Genomic DNA, 20,442 nt, shown 5'->3' with positions numbered 1-20,442 from the left:
ATTATTGTAGAGTGTAAACAACTTGTTGAAACATTGAAAAGAATTCTTCTTTATTTTTACTTTTAATTTTACGTTATTTATATTTTTTTGTGAAAAATATTTTGTCATCTTTAACGAATAATATCGCTAAAATAGACATAAGCAGTTATTATTAATTTTGTGGGTTTCACTATAGACATTCACCTAAACATAATTATAAAGAAGCTTTAAACTTTAATCTTTAAGGAATATATTAATTGTAGTAACCACTTCACAAAAAATTGTAATACAGACCTGTCGTACTGATGAAAGGTCACCTCTGATGAACAGAATCACATAAATTACAAAATTTAATTCGCAGAAACTGAATATGTGGTTAGACAACCCAACATACTCTGGTGAAAGTTAAGACAACCATATGTAAATTAAACATATTCCTCAAAATAGAAAGTGAATATTACTGATTTATGAATTTACCAATAATTTCTAATTAAACAGATTAATTTACATACATTCTAAGAAATTTGTTTAAGTATTCTATTTACATTGCTAGTCCCAAAGTAATCAAATGACCAATATTTCATTTAACATTTGTATAAATGTTCTAAATTCTGATACTTTTTACTCTATTATTGTGATACCTAAGTTGTAAATTACTATGCATAAAATTTGTAAAAGAATTTTGCCTGTATACATTCATAAATCAGTCAATTAATCACTTTGCCTTTCATTAAAGTCTAATTGATTTTAATTATTGTTATCACTTACCCTTCTAGTTGTTTTATCCCCTGGTGCACTCAAGACATTGCCAATTCAATCTTGTTGATCCTTCCTCTATTGAATGATACCACATTGTCCGTTTCTACTACATCAAAAGGCCCTTTCTTGCTGCTTGTTCTTCTTTTTGAGACACTGCAGAAGTGAAAGAGGACTGATGAGATCAATGCCTGATGACATCCAATGTGCAGTACCCCAAATTTGTGTAAAGTTCCTGCAAAATGCTTCGTTATATAGTCTGTACAGTAGAGAACAAATTAAAATGCTAAAAAGTAAGAAATGCCAAGAGCCACAAAAGTTGTTATTACAAATGAACTTTCAGACACCAGACACACTTGCAGGTAATTTAAATAAATCGCATTGAGACCTTTTAGGTTAGAAACAAAAAACTGTAACCAATTTTTCAACCACCATCACCACATCAAGAAATTATTATCACAATTAACTTAAAAAAATTGCTTCTGACTTTTAATCATCAATATTTCTATTTTTTACAAAATATACTTGTGTATTTTTTAATAAAGAGAATAATTCACCTGCATAATACCTCTATCAACCACATACATATTTTCACCATAGACTTCCACTCCTCCACAGATATCACATTCATCACAGATAGCATGTTCATTGATATATAGATAACATAGGTATTCATTGATATGCTGACAGTTAATACACATATCTACATCTGTTAATTAATAAAAATTATTGAAAAACTTTTGAATTAATATAACTGTTAATTAAACAGTCTAAATAGTAATCGAACAAACGATACTAAAACGTAAAATGTTAAAATTCGAAAAGCTGTGGCCAACATGTGAAGCTTATCTATGTGTCTATGGATATACGGTTGAAAGATGTCTATAGGAAGAACCGTTGGTTGTCTATGGGAAGAACTTATGGAAGAAGTACAAACAGAAATAGCGAAGTATGAGGTTAATGTTTTTGTGAATTATTTTTCATCGTAAAATAATCCTGAATTAAAAGTGTAGTCATATTATTTGTGTGAAATAGGGTTTGCTATACGAACAGCAGATATTTCCAATAAAGACATTTTGCGGATTTCATTTATCCATTGTGTGTAACTGTTGTAGCTGTAGTTTATTTGGTTGCTTATAAGCTGAGCAGAATGGTGGACGTTTTAAAGAAATGTAAGCATAAACTAATGTAAAATACTTATTTTATTAACATAGAAATGTTCTGTAGCTCCTTTCAAAACAGGAGAAAAAGAGAATGGAACTGAACCTACTGCACCCATTACAAAAAAAGGCATCTTGACATCATTTCAATCTGGAAAGCCAATGTCTATACCAGACAATGATGTTGTATGTAATTGTATATAATAATTATTTTGTCATTGATTAATGAATTTAACAGGTAGAATATTTGTTTTAGTTGGGCAGATGCAGGTTTGTCTCTGATTTTGAAAAACTGAACCGTATTGGTGAAGGAACTTATGGAATTGTATGTAAGTTATTAAGTTCAACAATGGGTTTCACTTTAGTGTTAATCTCTATTTTAACTACAGATAGAGCAAAAGATACGACTTCTGACAAAATTGTTGCTCTCAAAAAAGTCCGCATGGACCTTGAAAGGGATGGTATTCCTGTCAGCAGCTTAAGAGAAATTCAGGTATTACTTAGTTGTCGTCATGAGAATATTGTCCATTTGAAAGAAGTCGCAGTGGGGCGTAGTTTAGAGAGGTACATGCTTTGTTTCCATTCAATTAACCTATTAAATTAATTGAAAGTTTAAGTATTTTCTTGGTAATGGAATATTGCGAGCAAGATTTGGCTTCACTACTGGACAATATGCAAACCCCATTCACAGAATCCCAAGTAAAGTGTATTATGATTCAAGTTCTTAGAGGATTAAGGTATCTCCACTACAATTTCATAGTTCATAGAGACTTGAAGGTGTCTAATTTACTTATGACAGACAAAGGATGTGTAAAAATTGGTAAATTTATTTATGTATTTGTTATACAATAGCAAAAGCTAAATAAAAAGATAACTTTTCAGCATATAACATAATAGTAATTAACTAAAAGTAGTCCAAATTATGAGAATTTTCCTTTATTAAGTGCTTGTTGTTAATTTAATTAACTTATTATAGCTGATTTTGGTTTGGCAAGGTGGTTTGGTGTCCCATTGAAACCTATGACACCCCATGTAGTAACATTATGGTACAGGGCACCAGAATTATTGCTGCAGGCTCCAACTCAGACTACCAGTGTGGACATGTGGGCTGCAGGATGTATATTAGGTGAACTCTTAGGTCACAAACCTTTATTACCTGGCAGATCTGAAATACAGCAATTGGAACTCATTGTGGACCTTCTGGGTAAGAGACAAGCTCTTTCTTTAATTGTCACTTTTAATATTAAAAGGTGCTTATTTACAATTGTTTGTTAAGGTACACCATCTGATGCTATCTGGCCAGGATTTAGTAAACTTCCAGCATTACAAAACTTCACTTTGAAACAACAGCCTTATAACAACTTGAAACAACGGTTTCCTTGGCTATCAGCAGCTGGTCTAAGACTGCTAAACTTCCTCTTCATGTACGATCCAAGGAAGAGGGCAACAGCTGAAGAGTGTTTGCAGAGCAGCTACTTCAAAGAAGCCCCAACACGTATGCTCTTGGTTTTTGTATTTCTCATTGTTTGTGTCATTTAGATTAATGCAATAATGAATTTACCTAACATTTCATTATTACACACCTTAAACAGATTTTAGAAATGCAGGACTAACAATGCACGGGGACACTTGGTGAATAATTGCCACGATGCGTGTTGTTGCAATCTCTTAGTGAGACTTTTAATATTTGTTTTTCTTTTAATTTTAGCGTGTGATCCAAAACTTATGCCTACATTCCCACAACACAGAAATATTAAAAGTGGTGGTAAATCATCAATAAATGACTCCAACGTAAATACCGGAGCTGGAGACCAAACCAACAATCTTCCAGCTATTTCTGATCTGGTAAGAAACATTTGTATTAAATAATTTTAATATGTCATTGTAATTATTTTATTCTTTAATTATTCTCATCTTTATTTCAGTTGGGGTCACTTGTAAAGAAGCGAAGAGTAGAATAAGTGTTCAAAGCTTGATTATATACAAGCTATTTTGGTTCTGCGTCATTTATTCCATTTTTTGACATTGTGTTTCTTATAAAATACACTGCATTATTATTTAGTCTTCTTTTATTTTATCCAACCTGTGTATTTTCTTTTTAAATTAGCTACGTGATTCAGTTTGTCCATTTAGAAGTACAGCAGAGCACAGGTAATCTGGATGCCCCAGTAATTCAGACAGTGAAATATTAACTTTTTTTACTATGTATTCCATAATCCAGATCATGCGTTCCTTAGCTTGTGGTGCACTCCTCGCTTTAGCCTCGTGCAATTCGGGAAATCCCGAAACGTTATAATAAATTCATAGCACCAGGGACCGCACAAAACGTTAACTCCGGCAAAACTAAAAAGTAGTGATAGTAGAAGAATGTTACCTGACGAGTATCGGGTCGGTAAGTCGACAATTTCAGATATTAACCGTTGCAGATTACTATAAAACTCACGCTATGTATTTTTTGACCATTTTAAAGAGGTCCCACTATAATTCGCATTTACTGCATTTACAATTTTAACGCAAGCTTTAAAGTTTTTTTCTTATACCTAGTAAATGATTAAAACTTTACAAACCGTGTTAATTTTACCAGCGGTTCTTCTATCATCTTGCCCCCTTGCCTGTTGGCAGACGAAGTCCTTGTCTTAGTAGTCATTATAATGGATGTTCCATACACTGTTGTTGAAACCTAAATATGTAGCTGTATTTTGAATATGAATTCGAAAATATACAATTAAAAGGAAATTTATTTTACAAAATATATGCAATAAAAACACCGAATAACATTTAATGTTATTTTATGAGTTTATTGGATTTGTGGTTTTCAGGATTCATCATTCCTTAAATTTTATAAAAATTTGAAAACGAACATTTTGAATTTGGATGTAATACTTAAAATAATGGTTATGTGGTTTTTGGGGCAACAGTTAGAAAAAAAAAATAGCAACTGATAATGAGGTTTTGTATTGAATGTCCTATTCTAGAAACGGTGTTACGAACAATTCTACTTACAAAGACATTAACATCTATCTTCTAATCGATTTATTTATATATGTATACTCATTCATTAACTCTCTAAAATCATACAGAAACGCAGATTTACAGTGCTGCTGTCGAATGTACATAGTCGTGACTGGTAAAAATGACGACGACAATAAAAAAAAATTAGGGGGGCCTTCGTCAGGTCATTTCTCTATTTTCTTTTTTTGTTGTGACCGAAACCGGCTGTTCTTTGCTTATTTTATTATTATTCAATTTACACCTCGACAAAAAATTAATTACAGACATACACATTGCACTTATTCCAAAAAACGTAAACATAGAAAATTAACCTATGCAGTCACAGTTTTTTCCATCATAGGGCCGCGCCCCCCCCGAAAGTTTCACAAGAAAAGTAAGACTTATGGCACATAATCGTAACGGAGGAAAGGCGCAAAATACTATAAGAAAAAGTGGCGTTCTTCTTTCGAGGGGTACCGACCGCATTGAACTGTCTCATTGAATCTTCCAACAATTCAAAATGGTCTGAATTCTACTTTTTCTTATAAAGATTTCAAAATTTGATATATGAATACACCGCATAATTTATTTCGATAAGGCAAGGTGGTTTGGTGTCCCATTGAAACCTATGACACCCCATGTAGTAACATTATGGTACAGGGCACCAGAATTATTGCTGCAGGCTCCAACTCAGACTACCAGTGTGGACATGTGGGCTGCAGGATGTATATTAGGTGAACTCTTAGGTCACAAACCTTTATTACCTGGCAGATCTGAAATACAGCAATTGGAACTCATTGTGGACCTTCTGGGTAAGAGACAAGCTCTTTCTTTAATTGTCACTTTTAATATTAAAAGGTGCTTATTTACAATTGTTTGTTAAGGTACACCATCTGATGCTATCTGGCCAGGATTTAGTAAACTTCCAGCATTACAAAACTTCACTTTGAAACAACAGCCTTATAACAACTTGAAACAACGGTTTCCTTGGCTATCAGCAGCTGGTCTAAGACTGCTAAACTTCCTCTTCATGTACGATCCAAGGAAGAGGGCAACAGCTGAAGAGTGTTTGCAGAGCAGCTACTTCAAAGAAGCCCCAACACGTATGCTCTTGGTTTTTGTATTTCTCATTGTTTGTGTCATTTAGATTAATGCAATAATGAATTTACCTAACATTTCATTATTACACACCTTAAACAGATTTTAGAAATGCAGGACTAACAATGCACGGGGACACTTGGTGAATAATTGCCACGATGCGTGTTGTTGCAATCTCTTAGTGAGACTTTTAATATTTGTTTTTCTTTTAATTTTAGCGTGTGATCCAAAACTTATGCCTACATTCCCACAACACAGAAATATTAAAAGTGGTGGTAAATCATCAATAAATGACTCCAACGTAAATACCGGAGCTGGAGACCAAACCAACAATCTTCCAGCTATTTCTGATCTGGTAAGAAACATTTGTATTAAATAATTTTAATATGTCATTGTAATTATTTTATTCTTTAATTATTCTCATCTTTATTTCAGTTGGGGTCACTTGTANTATTTAAATTGTTATCTAAATTTTTTTATAAATCTTCATTCTTATGAAAAACTCTCGAAATTCTTTTGTTACGTTTGTATGTGTCATTCAGCGAATGATTTATGACCAATTCAGCATAGTTACAAAGGGCATCGCTGCTTGTATAGTATGTGTAGGTATGCGTCAGGTGTGTGATAATTTATAGATTGATTTTCTTCTCGGTACTAGTGGCTCATTGAACTCTAAGTTTTCCCAAAGAAAAGCATGAAAAAGAATACATCACACTTTAGTGTAAATCTTGCTGTTCACGAAATACAGACGAAAATGTCTAGCCAAGTGTTCTTTCTATTTTCCAGGCTTTTCACATAGAAAATTGAACTGAAAAGTCCAATGAGCCACAAATGTGCCCCCATTCGACCAGAGTTCTTCCCACATGTACTTGCGACAATTAAATCTGTTTGAGAGAAAATAAAAAGAAAAAACAAATTTTTGGTCAAGTTAAAGCAAAATTACTTTGAAAGACTAATAAACTACGATAAAGATAAAAAATCAAGTAATAATGACTAGTGAATATAAAATCGAAAATTAAACTACTAAAATACTAATAATAATAAAAACGGGGCTACGTAACACTTATCATGGATCTCGTTGGGTCCGTTGTGTCGTTGTTATCAGGAGGTTCTGTTTTGATACACTGCCCGGTCAACTGGTTNAAGATAAAAAATCAAGTAATAATGACTAGTGAATATAAAATCGAAAATTAAACTACTAAAATACTAATAATAATAAAAACTATATTACTGGTAGTTTTTTGTAACATGCTTTGAGGACTGTAACTGGTAAGCAAATTAGTGAAAAGTTTGGACTACATAGAACGTACTAAAAATAAAATAAAATAAAACGGATCATGCAAAACGTAATAAATAATAATACCACACAGTGTGGGAGGGAGAAAAGACGGAAAAAATTATAAAAATGCCCCGAGACAGCGAAAACAACGTGCATACGAAGTGTCTCCACAACAGTGTGTGATTGGGGAGGCCGGCCAGACTGTTTGTGTATGTGAAAATAGTTTTAGATAATTATTACTATATTAACAGTGTGATGATGATAATAATAATAATAATAATAAAAATGTAGCAGATATATAAATATATATAACCCCCAACCAAACATGCAAATATAATATAATAGGGAGACAGATTAATAAACCTCACAGCTTACTAAATTCACCCTCCGTCACATTCGAAATGTTGATTTAAAATTATTACTTATAAAAAGTACCAAAAAAATTACAAAATTTCTATGCCAAAAATGAAAAAAAAAATGCAGCAATTTAGGGAGGGACGGCTGGGCAACGCCAGGAGTATACAAAAATATTGCAATGTGATAAATAGGTACTAAAATAGTGATGATGAGATTGGTGATTGGTATGCATGAAAAGATTTAGTAAGCTGTGAGTGTGGTGCGGGTTGCTACCTCCGTCGTTGGGGTCTTGCTTGCGTTTCCTCTTCTTGCCGCGAGAGGTCGCGTTGGCCCGTGAAGACCAATCGGGGTAGAGCTGCATGTGCAGCTGTCGTTCACGGCGCGCCAACTCATAGTACTTGGCCTGCTCCTCGCGACCCAGAGCGTGCCACTAAACAAAACAAAGTCAAAAACAGTGCACCACCCCATCGGCAGGCACCAAGAAGCCGCGCTTCGCTTGTTTTTCTTTTTTATTTATTTTTTTTTTTTGGCAGTGGTAGTAGTTTTACGATAGCAATCTTCGTCGTCTGCGACCTGGCCGACCCCTTCGCGCACCCTTCCGACTCAAACCCACCCCACCCACACCACACCCGGGCCCTTCTTTTGTCTCTTCAACTACGTCTTTTTATTGTAATTTTGCCTCTATTTGAAATTTTTAATGGCGCGTATGCACGTATTTCTGATTCTTCAACACCTTGACTGCATTGTATTTTTTCCTTTTTTTATACTTATTGAAAGTGCTGTCTTGAAAATATTTCACATTTTTTACGGTGGTCTATTTATTTTGCGACCTACTGTACATACCGTTCTTCCTTAATACCTATTGCTTTCGTTTTTATTCAATTACTGTAAAGTAAAGAAAAAAAAACACCTCGAAAGACGACGAATTAGAAAATAGAAAATTTGAATTTCATATATAAAAAAAAAATACTCCTTTATATATGATTTTCATTAAAATTTTAAATTAGTAATTTTATTAATAATGAATTTTTTACAATTAAACGGCAACAACCAAAGATGAAAATAGCCCAAAATGATCTTTTCTGAATACAATGATTATGAACGAATAATGGAACCCCCAAAACACAGCACAATATACAGCTAGTCACAAAAAAAAACATGACGTTAGAGCAGTCAAAGTGTTAAATAGAAAAAAGGCCACACACACCTGGGAGACGTTAGTGTCTATTCACAAAAAAATAAAACCAATGTATGTGGTTAGTCCCGGGGCATAGAGAGTTGTTATTTAATATATAATTATTACTTAATACATAGCAGCAATAAAAAGTGATGACCAGTCAGAGTAGCAGAGCATGTTACAAGATGAGCTTAAACTGTTCCCACCGTCATTTTAGAAAACTGAAACGTCTTTATATTTCCACGTAATGGTAGACCGATAAATAAATAAATAACAAACTAAAAAATAAACGAAAATTTTTCAACTGTTATAGGTCTACCAATCATTTGTTCGAAAATTTAACGACAATTAAAACAAAAGACATGAAAAAAATTAAAAAAAAAAAAAAGAAAGTGGGGGTGGGAACGGTTTTTGTGATATTATGTTAGGGTGCGGTCGCGTACCTCCCGCTTCGACGGATGTGCGCTCTTTCTTTCGCTTCTTCTTCTTGGTGCCATAACCGTAATTGTCCCGCGCGCTCCAGCCCGGGTACAGTTGCATGTGCAGTTGGCGCTCCTGCCGAGCCTTCTCGTAATACTTGGCCTGCTCCTCGCGGCTTAGCGAGTGCCACTGCACACAACACAATCGTCAATCATAATCGTCACATCACTCTATCGAGTGATCCGTCCGTTTTTTTTTTTTTGTTTTTTTGTTTTATCAACTTTTTTTAACGAACAAACCAATCTCACAATCCATACACACACACATCAGAAACAATAGAAAATCACATCAGAAAAAGTAGTTATATACTATCATTCTATATAAGTAGATATACAAGGTAGTCACTTACTCAAGAAACAGATGATAGCTATTGTTTATATTATCTTTCTATAATAGGAATCGTTTACAAATCAAAATTTCGTCAATTGTTTCTACTTTTTCTGAAAATTGTTATTTTCCAACAGATTGAAAAAGCAAAAAAAGTTCATATTTTGAAATTGTTACTTCTCGAAACGTTTATTTAAATTATAAAGATGCAAAAAAGTTTTTTTAATCTGTTAAAAAATAATTATGTGAACATTTTCCCGTTTGCTACCAACGATGGACAGTAATGGAAAGAAAAAAATGAGTGTCCTTACCCTTCGTCCTAGAATTTGATTGATGGCCGCACTCTCTTTGAGGGTGCATTCTGCAACCACTTTAGCCCTCATTTCTTTCATATAAAGCATGAAGGCATTCAGTGGTTTCTTTATATGGGGTTTCTTCTTCTCCCCGGAATTATTACTGTCTTGACTATTCTTAGTATCACCAATGTTATTCTTTTGATCTATTTGATTCCTAAAACGAGAATTAACAAAAAATTAGCACCCCTAGAACATAAAATGGCCAGATTTACTAAACTACGTTATGTACATACGTCAGTTCGATACACATTTTTTTTTTTAATACTTATACCTACAAAAGAATACCAAGACATTATTAAAATCGTTCGTAAAATAAAAACAACTCTTTATTAAAATATTTTTTTTACAATAATACAGACATGTACATAAAAAATTAACCCTCCATGACACGCAAGGTGTGCTGTGACAGTAGAAAACTTTTTTTCTTTTGTTTAATAATCATTTATTTATTGAATTATTATTGGAAATGTAAACAATCAATCAAAAATGAATTATCCTTGTGATAGAGCGGTGGATAATTAATAGAAGATCACCGCCGGTTATGACACTTTGGGACGCCATGTTTTCTGTCAAAAAAAGGGGTGGCAAGTGGCTGATTTAGTCTCTAGATTTCCTCAATCTTGCGAGGATACAGCGAGAGAGTTTTAATATCTCCTAGGAAGGATAATTATCCTTAATCTCACTGGGACACGTAAAAAAAAAAACAGAATGACACACGAATTTCACAATCGTTTGTAAACCACTCATGACTCAAACTCAAACCTGTTTAGACGAACGAATTGGTTGTTTAGCCGGCGACGGTATACATCAATCGAACGAAAAACGGCGCATGTGCCCTTATCAGAATGTGTCATGGTGGGTCACGGTACAACATCAACAACAAATCGATAAACGACAATATTAAAACATGAAAAAAACAAAAGAAGTTTCGAAAATAAAACAAAATACATAACTTTCAACAATCGCAACACAGAAGAGGAAGACAAATACGAAAGTATTCAGAGGAATGAAATTGTCTCGTACCTATTATCGATACGGTTGTTATCGCTACCAAAATTAACCTCGTTTTTCGTGAAACAATCGTAGGGTCGTTCAACTTCGTTTTTTATTATCTTATCAATTCCCAGGAGCGGCTTCTCATCTTTGAAGACCTTCTTGTCCAGGAGATTGTTCAGAATGGAATTGTTACCGGGCGCGTTCGTCAAATTCGGCGACAACATATCGGGGATGTTCGGAAAGTTCGGAGGGACGAAGCCGCCCGCATACGGGAAACCGCCGCCGCTAAACATGGAGCTCATGTACCATGCGGTCAAAAATTTTTGTTCGGCCAACGAATTGATAACGGAATAAATATTTTCGGGCGTCTCCAAGTTCCGATTGTTCAGATAATCGTAAATGTTGTTCGACTTATAGACGGAATTCATTATGTTTGTCTTTAGCTCTCTCTCCTTCATTGCTTCCATGAACGAATTTTTATTGTAACTGTTTTTCGTTTCGCCCTTCATATTCAAATCGTTATTGCCGCCCTCGTTCGGGCTGGCATAAAAGTATTTTTTACGGAAGCTATTCAGATCATCAAAGTTGTTTTGATCACGACAGTTTTCAGGATGGTCATTGTTTCGTTTTTTAAGAGACAAGTCTTGCGGCTCGTCTTCGACTTTGTTCGCGACATCTTCCGGTTTTTCTTTGATATTGTTATTGATGTTATTATTGCTGTTATTATGTTTTGCGAGATAGTTATTGAGATCGTTTATGGAGGAAGGTGCCACTATGGCAACAGGACGTTTCTTAACTGTTAAATTTAAAGGCTCGTCGTTTGAATCCATCTTGCGGAATGACGTCACAACAAACGATAATTTCGAAAGGGGGTCAAAAATGTTAGAAGAGTGGGTGTTGTCGGTCAGTTGGCACACTGCGAATATGATGATATTATTATTATTGTTATTAGTTCCGTCTCGCGCGCCCCGCGCAATAATACTGTCAACATGTTATCAGGACAAAGATTCAACAAGTTTTTTATTCCGCCGTTCGCGGGGTAGAAAATCAATATGAATGGCTGAGGGTGTCCTTTGTCCCCGTGCGCCAGAAACAGACGGAAAACACGTGGTCGTCCTGATAAACAAATGCCGCACACATACGCGACCGCCGCACATTCATCCCCCCACACACACACACACACGTACGCGCCGCGTCCCTTCGTCGTCGGTCACACACGTACGTACGTACCCACACGCGTTTGTTTTGGCCGTCGCGTAGCGTCCGTCCGGCGTCGAGGAGCGAGCAGTAGGAGGCCCCGCTAAACAGTCGACCGTCAATTCTTTTGTTTCACCCACGACGACAACGACGACGACTGCCTAGACGAAGAAGAAGATCGGTCGACGGCGGCAATCAACAACGTACGACACAACAACTGATAATACGACGACTATTACGAGAAGGGTTTGGGACCGGGCGACTCTGGATCCCGTTTCGTCCCGTACAAATGAAAACGATCTCCGCCGCACCGCTCAGGGGATAATACGAGTTCAATTGATGCTAGATGGAGAGAGATGGAAACAGGAGAGGTAACGACGCGTTTGCAGAATTTTGATAGATGTGTACCAACGACGCCGCCGACGACGACGTCGACGGCGGCGTCGTTTTGCAGCAGCAGCAGACGCCGGGAGCAACGGAGCATTGCAACCAATAAATGCACTCGTATTGACTGCGCCAGGCTACTTGGGTTTATTACAAAAACAGCGACAACGATCGTCTAGATCGCTCGCTGGCTAGCGTAAGGACCAGGACGACGAAATGAGATAAATTTATACGTTATAAAGAGAGAGAGAGACAGACAGAGAAAAACACAGTATTACGTATATACGAAAATGATGCCAAACAGCAGGGATTTACTTTAAAATGTTTACTTGCAATTTATACAGGGTGGCTTCTATAACGATTATGTATATGACAAGATTTTTTGCCCAACTGCTTCAAGAATTAATCAGTGTGGGGTAGCTCTATATATATATATCTATTCCCTTTTGTCAACTAAAATAAAAAAAATTCGAGATCCACTCATCGCATTAACCTTCTCTGTTCCCATTTCACAAAAATGAACGCCCAACTGGTCTACAGTCTTTCATAAAAATAACAGGCACTTTACAAACCATCCTATTACCAAAACTAAACGAGATTGTCGCTCATTTATTCTCTAGTGTTTCATTCTTAATGCGATTAATATCATATTTGATTGGCGTAGAACAGTGTAGACCGACACCCCGTATATAAATTGATTTTGTGCAGAACAAAATGTTTTTTCCTTGTTTATAAATCCCAACGATAAATCCAAGTTTACTTAACCATTTTATATCAATAAATCAGTCCAACAACTTTTGATACAACGTATGCGTAATATAAAAACCGAGCTTTAGTAGATTAGATAGGTAACTAAAAAATTATGTACCTACTAATCTTAAATCATTAGCGAATTATACAAAACAAACCCAATCTTTTATTATTATCACCAATTAGTGTTTATTGTCCTGTTTCCGTCGCCCTTGATAATTTTCCGACTCTACCGAAATATTATTTAGAACTGTAGGCTCCCTCTGGCGAGTTTTCCCGCAACTATTCGAATTTTTCATCAAGGAAATGTAATTCCAGGTTCCCGAGGGTTGTCGGTTGACAGATAGCAGTTACAGGACTCTGTATTCTGACACGATCGCAATGGGTGAAACGACTAGTGGCGGCCTACCTACCCTCTGCCTGTTTAGAACCCCTGGCTAGTGATCAATATCGGGACCTACCCTTACGAACTAGCAGAGGGTGCTTGGTGATCCTATTTCGGCAAAATGAACGAAACAATGCGCTCAAATTTCAGGATAAATACATAAGTACTGGTTTCCGTAATTATGAAAGTTTCACGAACATAAGTAAATTAATTAACTAACAAAGAATAATTTCGCTTCCTGATACGTCTCTCTTTCTAATAAACTTGCGTAAGATAAAAAATCAAATCAAATCAAATGAACTAAATACAAAAATTAAAAGCAATCATATTTGTGTTTTTCTTTCTTTGTGACGTGTTTTACAAGAAATGTCAAACGGGGGTTTCCCTACAATCGGTAACAAACTTTCTGTGTATTTTTAATTTAATCTTTTTAAAATTGCATGACTTGTAACTAACGTACATAGCTGAGGGGTATCGGGCATGTGTTCTTGCCCTTTCGGGGTCGTTGGTACTTGCCCACCGTGATTATCACAATACGTTCCGTATTGATTAAGGTTTTAATACGTTAGAGAGTTGGGTATAGAAATAGAAAATGAACCAAGACACGCTAAAAAGGCGGGTGAATTAAAATGACACATACCATACACATGTCGTAGTTGTTCGCAAATACAGTATTATGCCACAGGGCACACGTGAACACGTACGTTTGTTTGTACGAGTGTGTGGGTACGGAGGTCACGCGAAAAATGCATTTCCACTCTTGTTCTTTACAAAAACAATTGCGTTCACGACACAAACAAACAAACAGGATACACGATACTACCACACCATAAACGATAATGACGACCGCGTCACACTTGTTTCAGTAATTTCCTTCTGCCTTCGAAACATTTCTTTTTCTTTTTAACGAATTCAGAACAGATTTAAGAAAGAAAGTAATAACAATAAGCGGAAATAGACTGACTCAAGGGGCTCAATCACTTTCGTCACCTTATCAGATCCTCCTCTACATGAACCAGAACACGAAAATTTGAATCGTTTTTTTTTTAATTTCCTAGGTACAAATTAAAACTGACTTGAACCACTGTAAAGCGCTAAATTTTGCGTCTCCAAATTTGGATATTGGTTAAAAAGTATTGAAAATTATAAATTATTTTCGTTAATTTTCCAAAAGCACATTTTCGGCAATACACAAGTCTCTTTGCGACACCCCGCCGCGTTTTTGTATAATACAAATTAAAATTGTCTTGAACCACTGTAAAGAGCGAAATTTTGCCATTTCAAATTTGGAAATTTGGTTAAAAAGGATGGGAAATTATGAATCATTTGTTGATTTTCCAAAAACAAATTTTCGTCAATACGTCTGTTTGCGACATTCTGCCGCATATTTCTATCATACAAACTAAAATTGCCTTGAACTACTGTAAATTTTGCGCTTCCAAATTTGGAAATTGCTTAAAAAGGATTAGAAATTATGAATCAATCTCGTTGATTTCTCAAAAGCACATTTTCGTCAAGGCACAAGTCTTTTTACGACACCCTGCTGAGCTCTTATAACATACAAATGAAAATTGGCTTGAACCATTGTAAAAAGCGAGATTTTGGTATTTACCAAGTTAACTAAAGGAGTTTCCCCATTCTCCTCTTTGCAGCATATACATATTGTGGTGTTTCGGTATAGCGACCTATGGTTATAACTACCGTACCCTATCAAGTATAAAGACTAACAGGGGAAAAATATTTAAGTCGACCAAAAATTGGTAAAAGATTGGTTACAGGATGAAGATAAAATAAAAAACGAATCCTATTTTCATATCAAATTCAAACATTTCGTAATTTGTTTAAATTCAGTTTGGTTACAAAGAAACAGTTACACGATTGACACACAAGCACATCATCCCTTACACAACTAGTTTGCATCTTGATGGGAGTTTCTAATTGAACCGACCCGACACACTGTGGTATAACGATGAGATAATAATTATAACGATGATGATTATGATGATGCATAACATAATCGGATATTGGAGGACGAAACGTACAAGAGAGACTGACCGGTGTGTTTGTGTGTCGAGTTAAGAGTTAGTGCAGTCGAGCGAGGAATGAGATCCTAGATTGGTTATCGTGGAAGAGGACAAGAATGACTACCCGTTTCGATGTATAATACTAGTGGCAGCCGAGTCGCCGGTCCACGGACGGGATTGCCGGCCATTGGAGAGACCAGGAATACACTGCGCCCCCGTTGCCCAGCAACGCAGCAACCCTATCATCGGACCCGACGACTACTCTCGCCTACGACGCCACCACCGATACATGGCATGTGTTTTAACATTACCAAAGACGTAAAGTGTATTTGAATCGCATTTTTGATTCACTCGCGAACAGGGAAAACATATACAAAATCAGCGGCGTATTTAGGGTTTCATCGCGATATTGATGTGTACACGTCTTTTTCGTTAATGTTTTGACTTAATTGGAGGGCTCTGATAGGAGCCGCATCTGTAGTTTTGTATAATTGAGAAACTCTATGTTGTACACTAAACTTCGCAACAACATTTTTGACCCACGATTCGTTCGACTATAATGGGTAAAAGTCGATGCGTTCAGATGAAAACGCAATTAAACTTATTGAGGATTCAGATACTTATAGTCCGTTTTGGAATACTGACGAGTGCTTCCATAATCGACAATTGTCTGAAGAAGTTGGCAAATCAAGTCCATGAAAACGTAGCCAACTTCTTATGTTTATTACCTACTAGGTCTCACCCCTGGTTTCGTTTACATGTCAAAGATCATCGAAGACCACATAAAACTAATTTTTTCTTTTCCTCAGGAATGGTATATTTTTCTGGATAAAAGGTACCATATGTCCTTTATTGTACCTCTGAAAATGTGTGTTCAAAATTTTATGAGAGGTTTTACCCACGGTTTCGCTCGCGTTGTTGTCCTACAATAAATGCGTGTCAAAGACCACATAAAACTAATGCTTTTATCCCCCGGGAACAGTATTTTTGTTCTGGACAAAAGGTACCTTATGTCTTTTTCTGTACCCGTAATAATGTGTGTACAAAATTTCACGATGATCGGTTGAGTTTAAGGCGTAAAAACGTAGCAAACTCATATTCCCATGTATAATATTAGCTCGGATAGCAGAACACAGACGAGAATTCGTTTAAAACACCCTTAAGACATAATCTACTTTTGATAAACGGTGGAAAGAACCAGAAGTTTGCCATGTTCTACACTATTGGTTGTACTTGATCATAATATACGATCGACATTACGATTTTAGAAGGTTTAACGTTATAAAAAAATGAAAGATTGTTTTCGACTCACCTATGATACCTATGATTGAGATCTGGAAGTTCCTGTTTGGGTCCTGGCGTGACGATGGCGGGATGGGATCCGAGAGGAGGTCCGTGCGGCGACAGGCCCGGATGCGGGGGTATCAGCCCCGTCGGTGAGAACCTGTACAGGTCTGTGGGTAAACTCGATGTCGATATCGGTAAAGTACTAGGGTAAGGACTACGGAAGCCCGTGCCCGGGGACAGGGGGTAGACGCTAGGTGTGTGCCTGAAAATTAGGCGATCGAATTATTCACAAAATTGTACGGCCCGATTCCGCACCAAGGGTCCCGTACCTTACCAAATACGCTATTAATTTAGAAAATAAAATAGAACTTCTTAAGAAACAACTTTTCTACGTTCGATTTTAATAGAATTCTAATTCATGAACCCTTTGGCAACGAAAAAAATCGGTTGTCTGTAAAGTCGGTTTACTGACAATAGTTGAACGTGACAACGTCATAAGAAAATACTGATGGAATGGTTTCACTTTTCAAAAGAAAATTTTAATTTTATTTGTTTGATAGATATTTTGTATGGATATAGAGAAGGAGGTAAATGGAAATGTATTATTGTATAGCAGCTGTCCNTCAACAAGATAGATACATATTATGATAATAAGAGCATTTTAAAATAAACTTAAAGATAATAATCATCTTAACACTTAATAATGTATATATGTTTAACGAAAACAAACGAATAATGCAATAATAATAAAGGAAACATAAAAAGGACAAAAGAGAGAGAGAGTGCAAGGACAATCAGAAAATGTGTCTATCTTTCCTTGGCGACAGTTGCCAATGCCCCTTTTTTGCAGATGTAACGATTGTATAAATGCAGCAGTGTCTAAGGTTTTTTTTTTCTTTCTTTTTTGGTTTTGGTGCAAAAACTAAGCTGGATATGGGTCCCTTTCTAAGTGGAGAGACACATTTTCTGATTCATTGACAAAACAAGTCCTCAGACTGACTACAGCGTCTCTCGTGTCGCGACGTAAACATCCAAATATAAAAAACAGTCTTTCCACATAGATAAGAAACACCAACTGACTATGTACAGGGGGTCTTAAAAAGGGAAAACAGTTTTATTTTGGTAGGAAGGAAAGAAATTGTGATTATGCATACAGTGAAAAATTTGTTTGAGTTGCTTTTCCACAGGAAATTTAGAATTTTTTTTGCCAAAATAATTATCCCGTATGTAAAAGTAACGCAAATTTCTTGACTTGACAATGACTTATTTTTTCCAATTTCTTTCCTGTTAATATCATTTTTTTTAATTAATTTAGTAAATTCCTGTTGTAAAACACCCTGTACATGCACATACTTGCCACACTAGTGTTATACCGGGAGAGCTAATTCGTTGCAAAAATAATAAATGCAAAGCTATAATAAATGAATTACTAATGGTGAAAAAACTGTGTACCTGTTCGTAAAGTTTAATGCAAGAGGTAACATCGTATCGAAGAAAAATTCATAGTTCAATACAATGGTCAAAAATTGCAGATTCGATGTTATTTCTTGCATTACCTGAATTAAGAAAATAATAATACGTTTACGTCATGCAAAATAGAATGACAAAAGAAAACTAGACACTTACCTGCATGGTTTGCACCATTGACTTTGTTGGTCTAAGCCGTACCTTGCCCTGCACTTCTTCATATTGTTACCTGTCAATTTTAATCAAAATATTAAAAAAATCCACTTATAAAAATAATGAAAATAATACTACTATACTTTTCTTTTCAAGGTTTCATAGGTTTTAGGATTAAAAAAGGTTAATTTATTTTGCCTTTCTCAAGAGTACCTAGATGAATCTCTAAAATCTACAACTATTTATCTAGCACTTATTTTTAATAAAGGCTAATAAATTATTGTAGAGTGTAAACAACTTGTTGAAACATTGAAAAGAATTCTTCTTTATTTTTACTTTTAATTTTACGTTATTTATATTTTTTTGTGAAAAATATTTTGTCATCTTTAACGAATAATATCGCTAAAATAGACATAAGCAGTTATTATTAATTTTGTGGGTTTCACTATAGACATTCACCTAAACATAATTATAAAGAAGCTTTAAACTTTAATCTTTAAGGAATATATTAATTGTAGTAACCACTTCACAAAAAATTGTAATACAGACCTGTCGTACTGATGAAAGGTCACCTCTGATGAACAGAATCACATAAAATACAAAATTTAATTCGCAGAAACTGAATATGTGGTTAGACAACCCAACATACTCTGGTGAAAGTTAAGACAACCATATGTAAATTAAACATATTCCTCAAAATAGAAAGTGAATATTACTGATTTATGAATTTACCAATAATTTCTAATTAAACAGATTAATTTACATACATTCTAAGAAATTTGTTTAAGTATTCTATTTATATTGCTAGTCCCAAAGTAATCAAATGACCAATATTTCATTTAACATTTGTATAAATGTTCTAAATTCTGATACTTTTTACTCTATTATTGTGATACCTAAGTTGTAAATTACTATGCATAAAATTTGTAAAAGAATTTTGCCTGTATACATTCATAAATCAGTCAATTAATCACTTTGCCTTTCATTAAAGTCTAATTGATTTTAATTATTGTTATCACTTACCCTTCTAGTTGTTTTATCCCCTGGTGCACTCAAGACATTGCCAATTCAATCTTGTTGATCCTTCCTCTATTGAATGATACCACATTGTCCGTTTCTACTACATCAAAAGGCCCTTTCTTGCTGCTTGTTCTTCTTTTTGAGACACTGCAGAAGTGAAAGAGGACTGATGAGATCAATGCCTGATGACATCCAATGTGCAGTACCCCAAATTTGTGTAAAGTTCCTGCAAAATGCTTCGTTATATAGTCTGTACAGTAGAGAACAAATTAAAATGCTAAAAAGTAAGAAATGCCAAGAGCCACAAAAGTTGTTATTACAAATGAACTTTCAGACACCAGACACACTTGCAGGTAATTTAAATAAATCGCATTGAGACCTTTTAGGTTAGAAACAAAAAACTGTAACCAATTTTTCAACCACCATCACCACATCAAGAAATTATTATCACAATTAACTTAAAAAAATTGCTTCTGACTTTTAATCATCAATATTTCTATTTTTTACAAAATATACTTGTGTATTTTTTAATAAAGAGAATAATTCACCTGCATAATACCTCTATCAACCACATACATATTTTCACCATAGACTTCCACTCCTCCACAGATATCACATTCATCACAGATAGCATGTTCATTGATATATAGATAACATAGGTATTCATTGATATGCTGACAGTTAATACACATATCTACATCTGTTAATTAATAAAAATTATTGAAAAACTTTTGAATTAATATAACTGTTAATTAAACAGTCTAAATAGTAATCGAACAAACGATACTAAAACGTAAAATGTTAAAATTCGAAAAGCTG

At 35.1% G+C, this 20,442-nt stretch overlaps 2 protein-coding genes across 8 annotated transcripts in view; one reads left to right on the top strand and one right to left on the bottom strand.

Moving 5' to 3' along the window:
- The first annotated feature begins 1,633 nt into the window (after nucleotides 1-1,633).
- On the top strand, nucleotides 1,634-3,956 carry LOC108741068 (cyclin-dependent kinase 10). Of its 2 annotated transcripts, none has more exons than XM_018475691.1 (9): nucleotides 1,634-1,907; nucleotides 1,963-2,081; nucleotides 2,152-2,224; nucleotides 2,285-2,459; nucleotides 2,507-2,715; nucleotides 2,872-3,099; nucleotides 3,172-3,390; nucleotides 3,604-3,740; nucleotides 3,821-3,956. In XM_018475691.1, exons 1-9 carry the CDS (start codon nucleotides 1,886-1,888, stop codon nucleotides 3,854-3,856), a joined length of 1,218 nt encoding a protein of 405 aa, XP_018331193.1. In that variant the 5' UTR covers nucleotides 1,634-1,885; the 3' UTR covers nucleotides 3,857-3,956. The 2 variants fall into 2 exon arrangements, with proteins under 2 accessions (XP_018331193.1, XP_018331194.1); XM_018475692.2 differs by having other exon boundaries at nucleotides 1,635-1,907; nucleotides 2,513-2,715.
- Nucleotides 3,957-7,147: 3,191 nt separating this feature from the next.
- Nucleotides 7,148-20,442, bottom strand: part of LOC108741021 (protein pangolin, isoforms A/H/I/S) — a 178,688-nt gene continuing 165,393 nt past the window's right edge. For 3 of the 6 annotated variants that reach the window (XM_025980144.1, XM_025980181.1, XM_018475597.2), the window contains 3 exons: nucleotides 17,009-17,245; nucleotides 9,916-10,114; nucleotides 7,148-8,050 (listed from right to left, as the gene is read on the bottom strand). In XM_025980144.1, the coding sequence (XP_025835929.1) occupies nucleotides 7,751-8,050; nucleotides 9,916-10,114; nucleotides 17,009-17,245 (736 nt within the window). In that variant the 3' untranslated portion in view covers nucleotides 7,148-7,750. The other 3 variants (XM_018475591.2, XM_018475592.1, XM_025980215.1) reach the window with 3 other exon arrangements.

Source organism: Agrilus planipennis, unplaced genomic scaffold (assembly GCF_000699045.2).
Source record: "Agrilus planipennis isolate EAB-ADULT unplaced genomic scaffold, Apla_2.0 scaffold156, whole genome shotgun sequence".
NCBI classification, from domain to species: domain Eukaryota; kingdom Metazoa; phylum Arthropoda; class Insecta; order Coleoptera; family Buprestidae; genus Agrilus; species Agrilus planipennis.
This window is presented reverse-complemented; position numbering and strand designations above follow the sequence as displayed.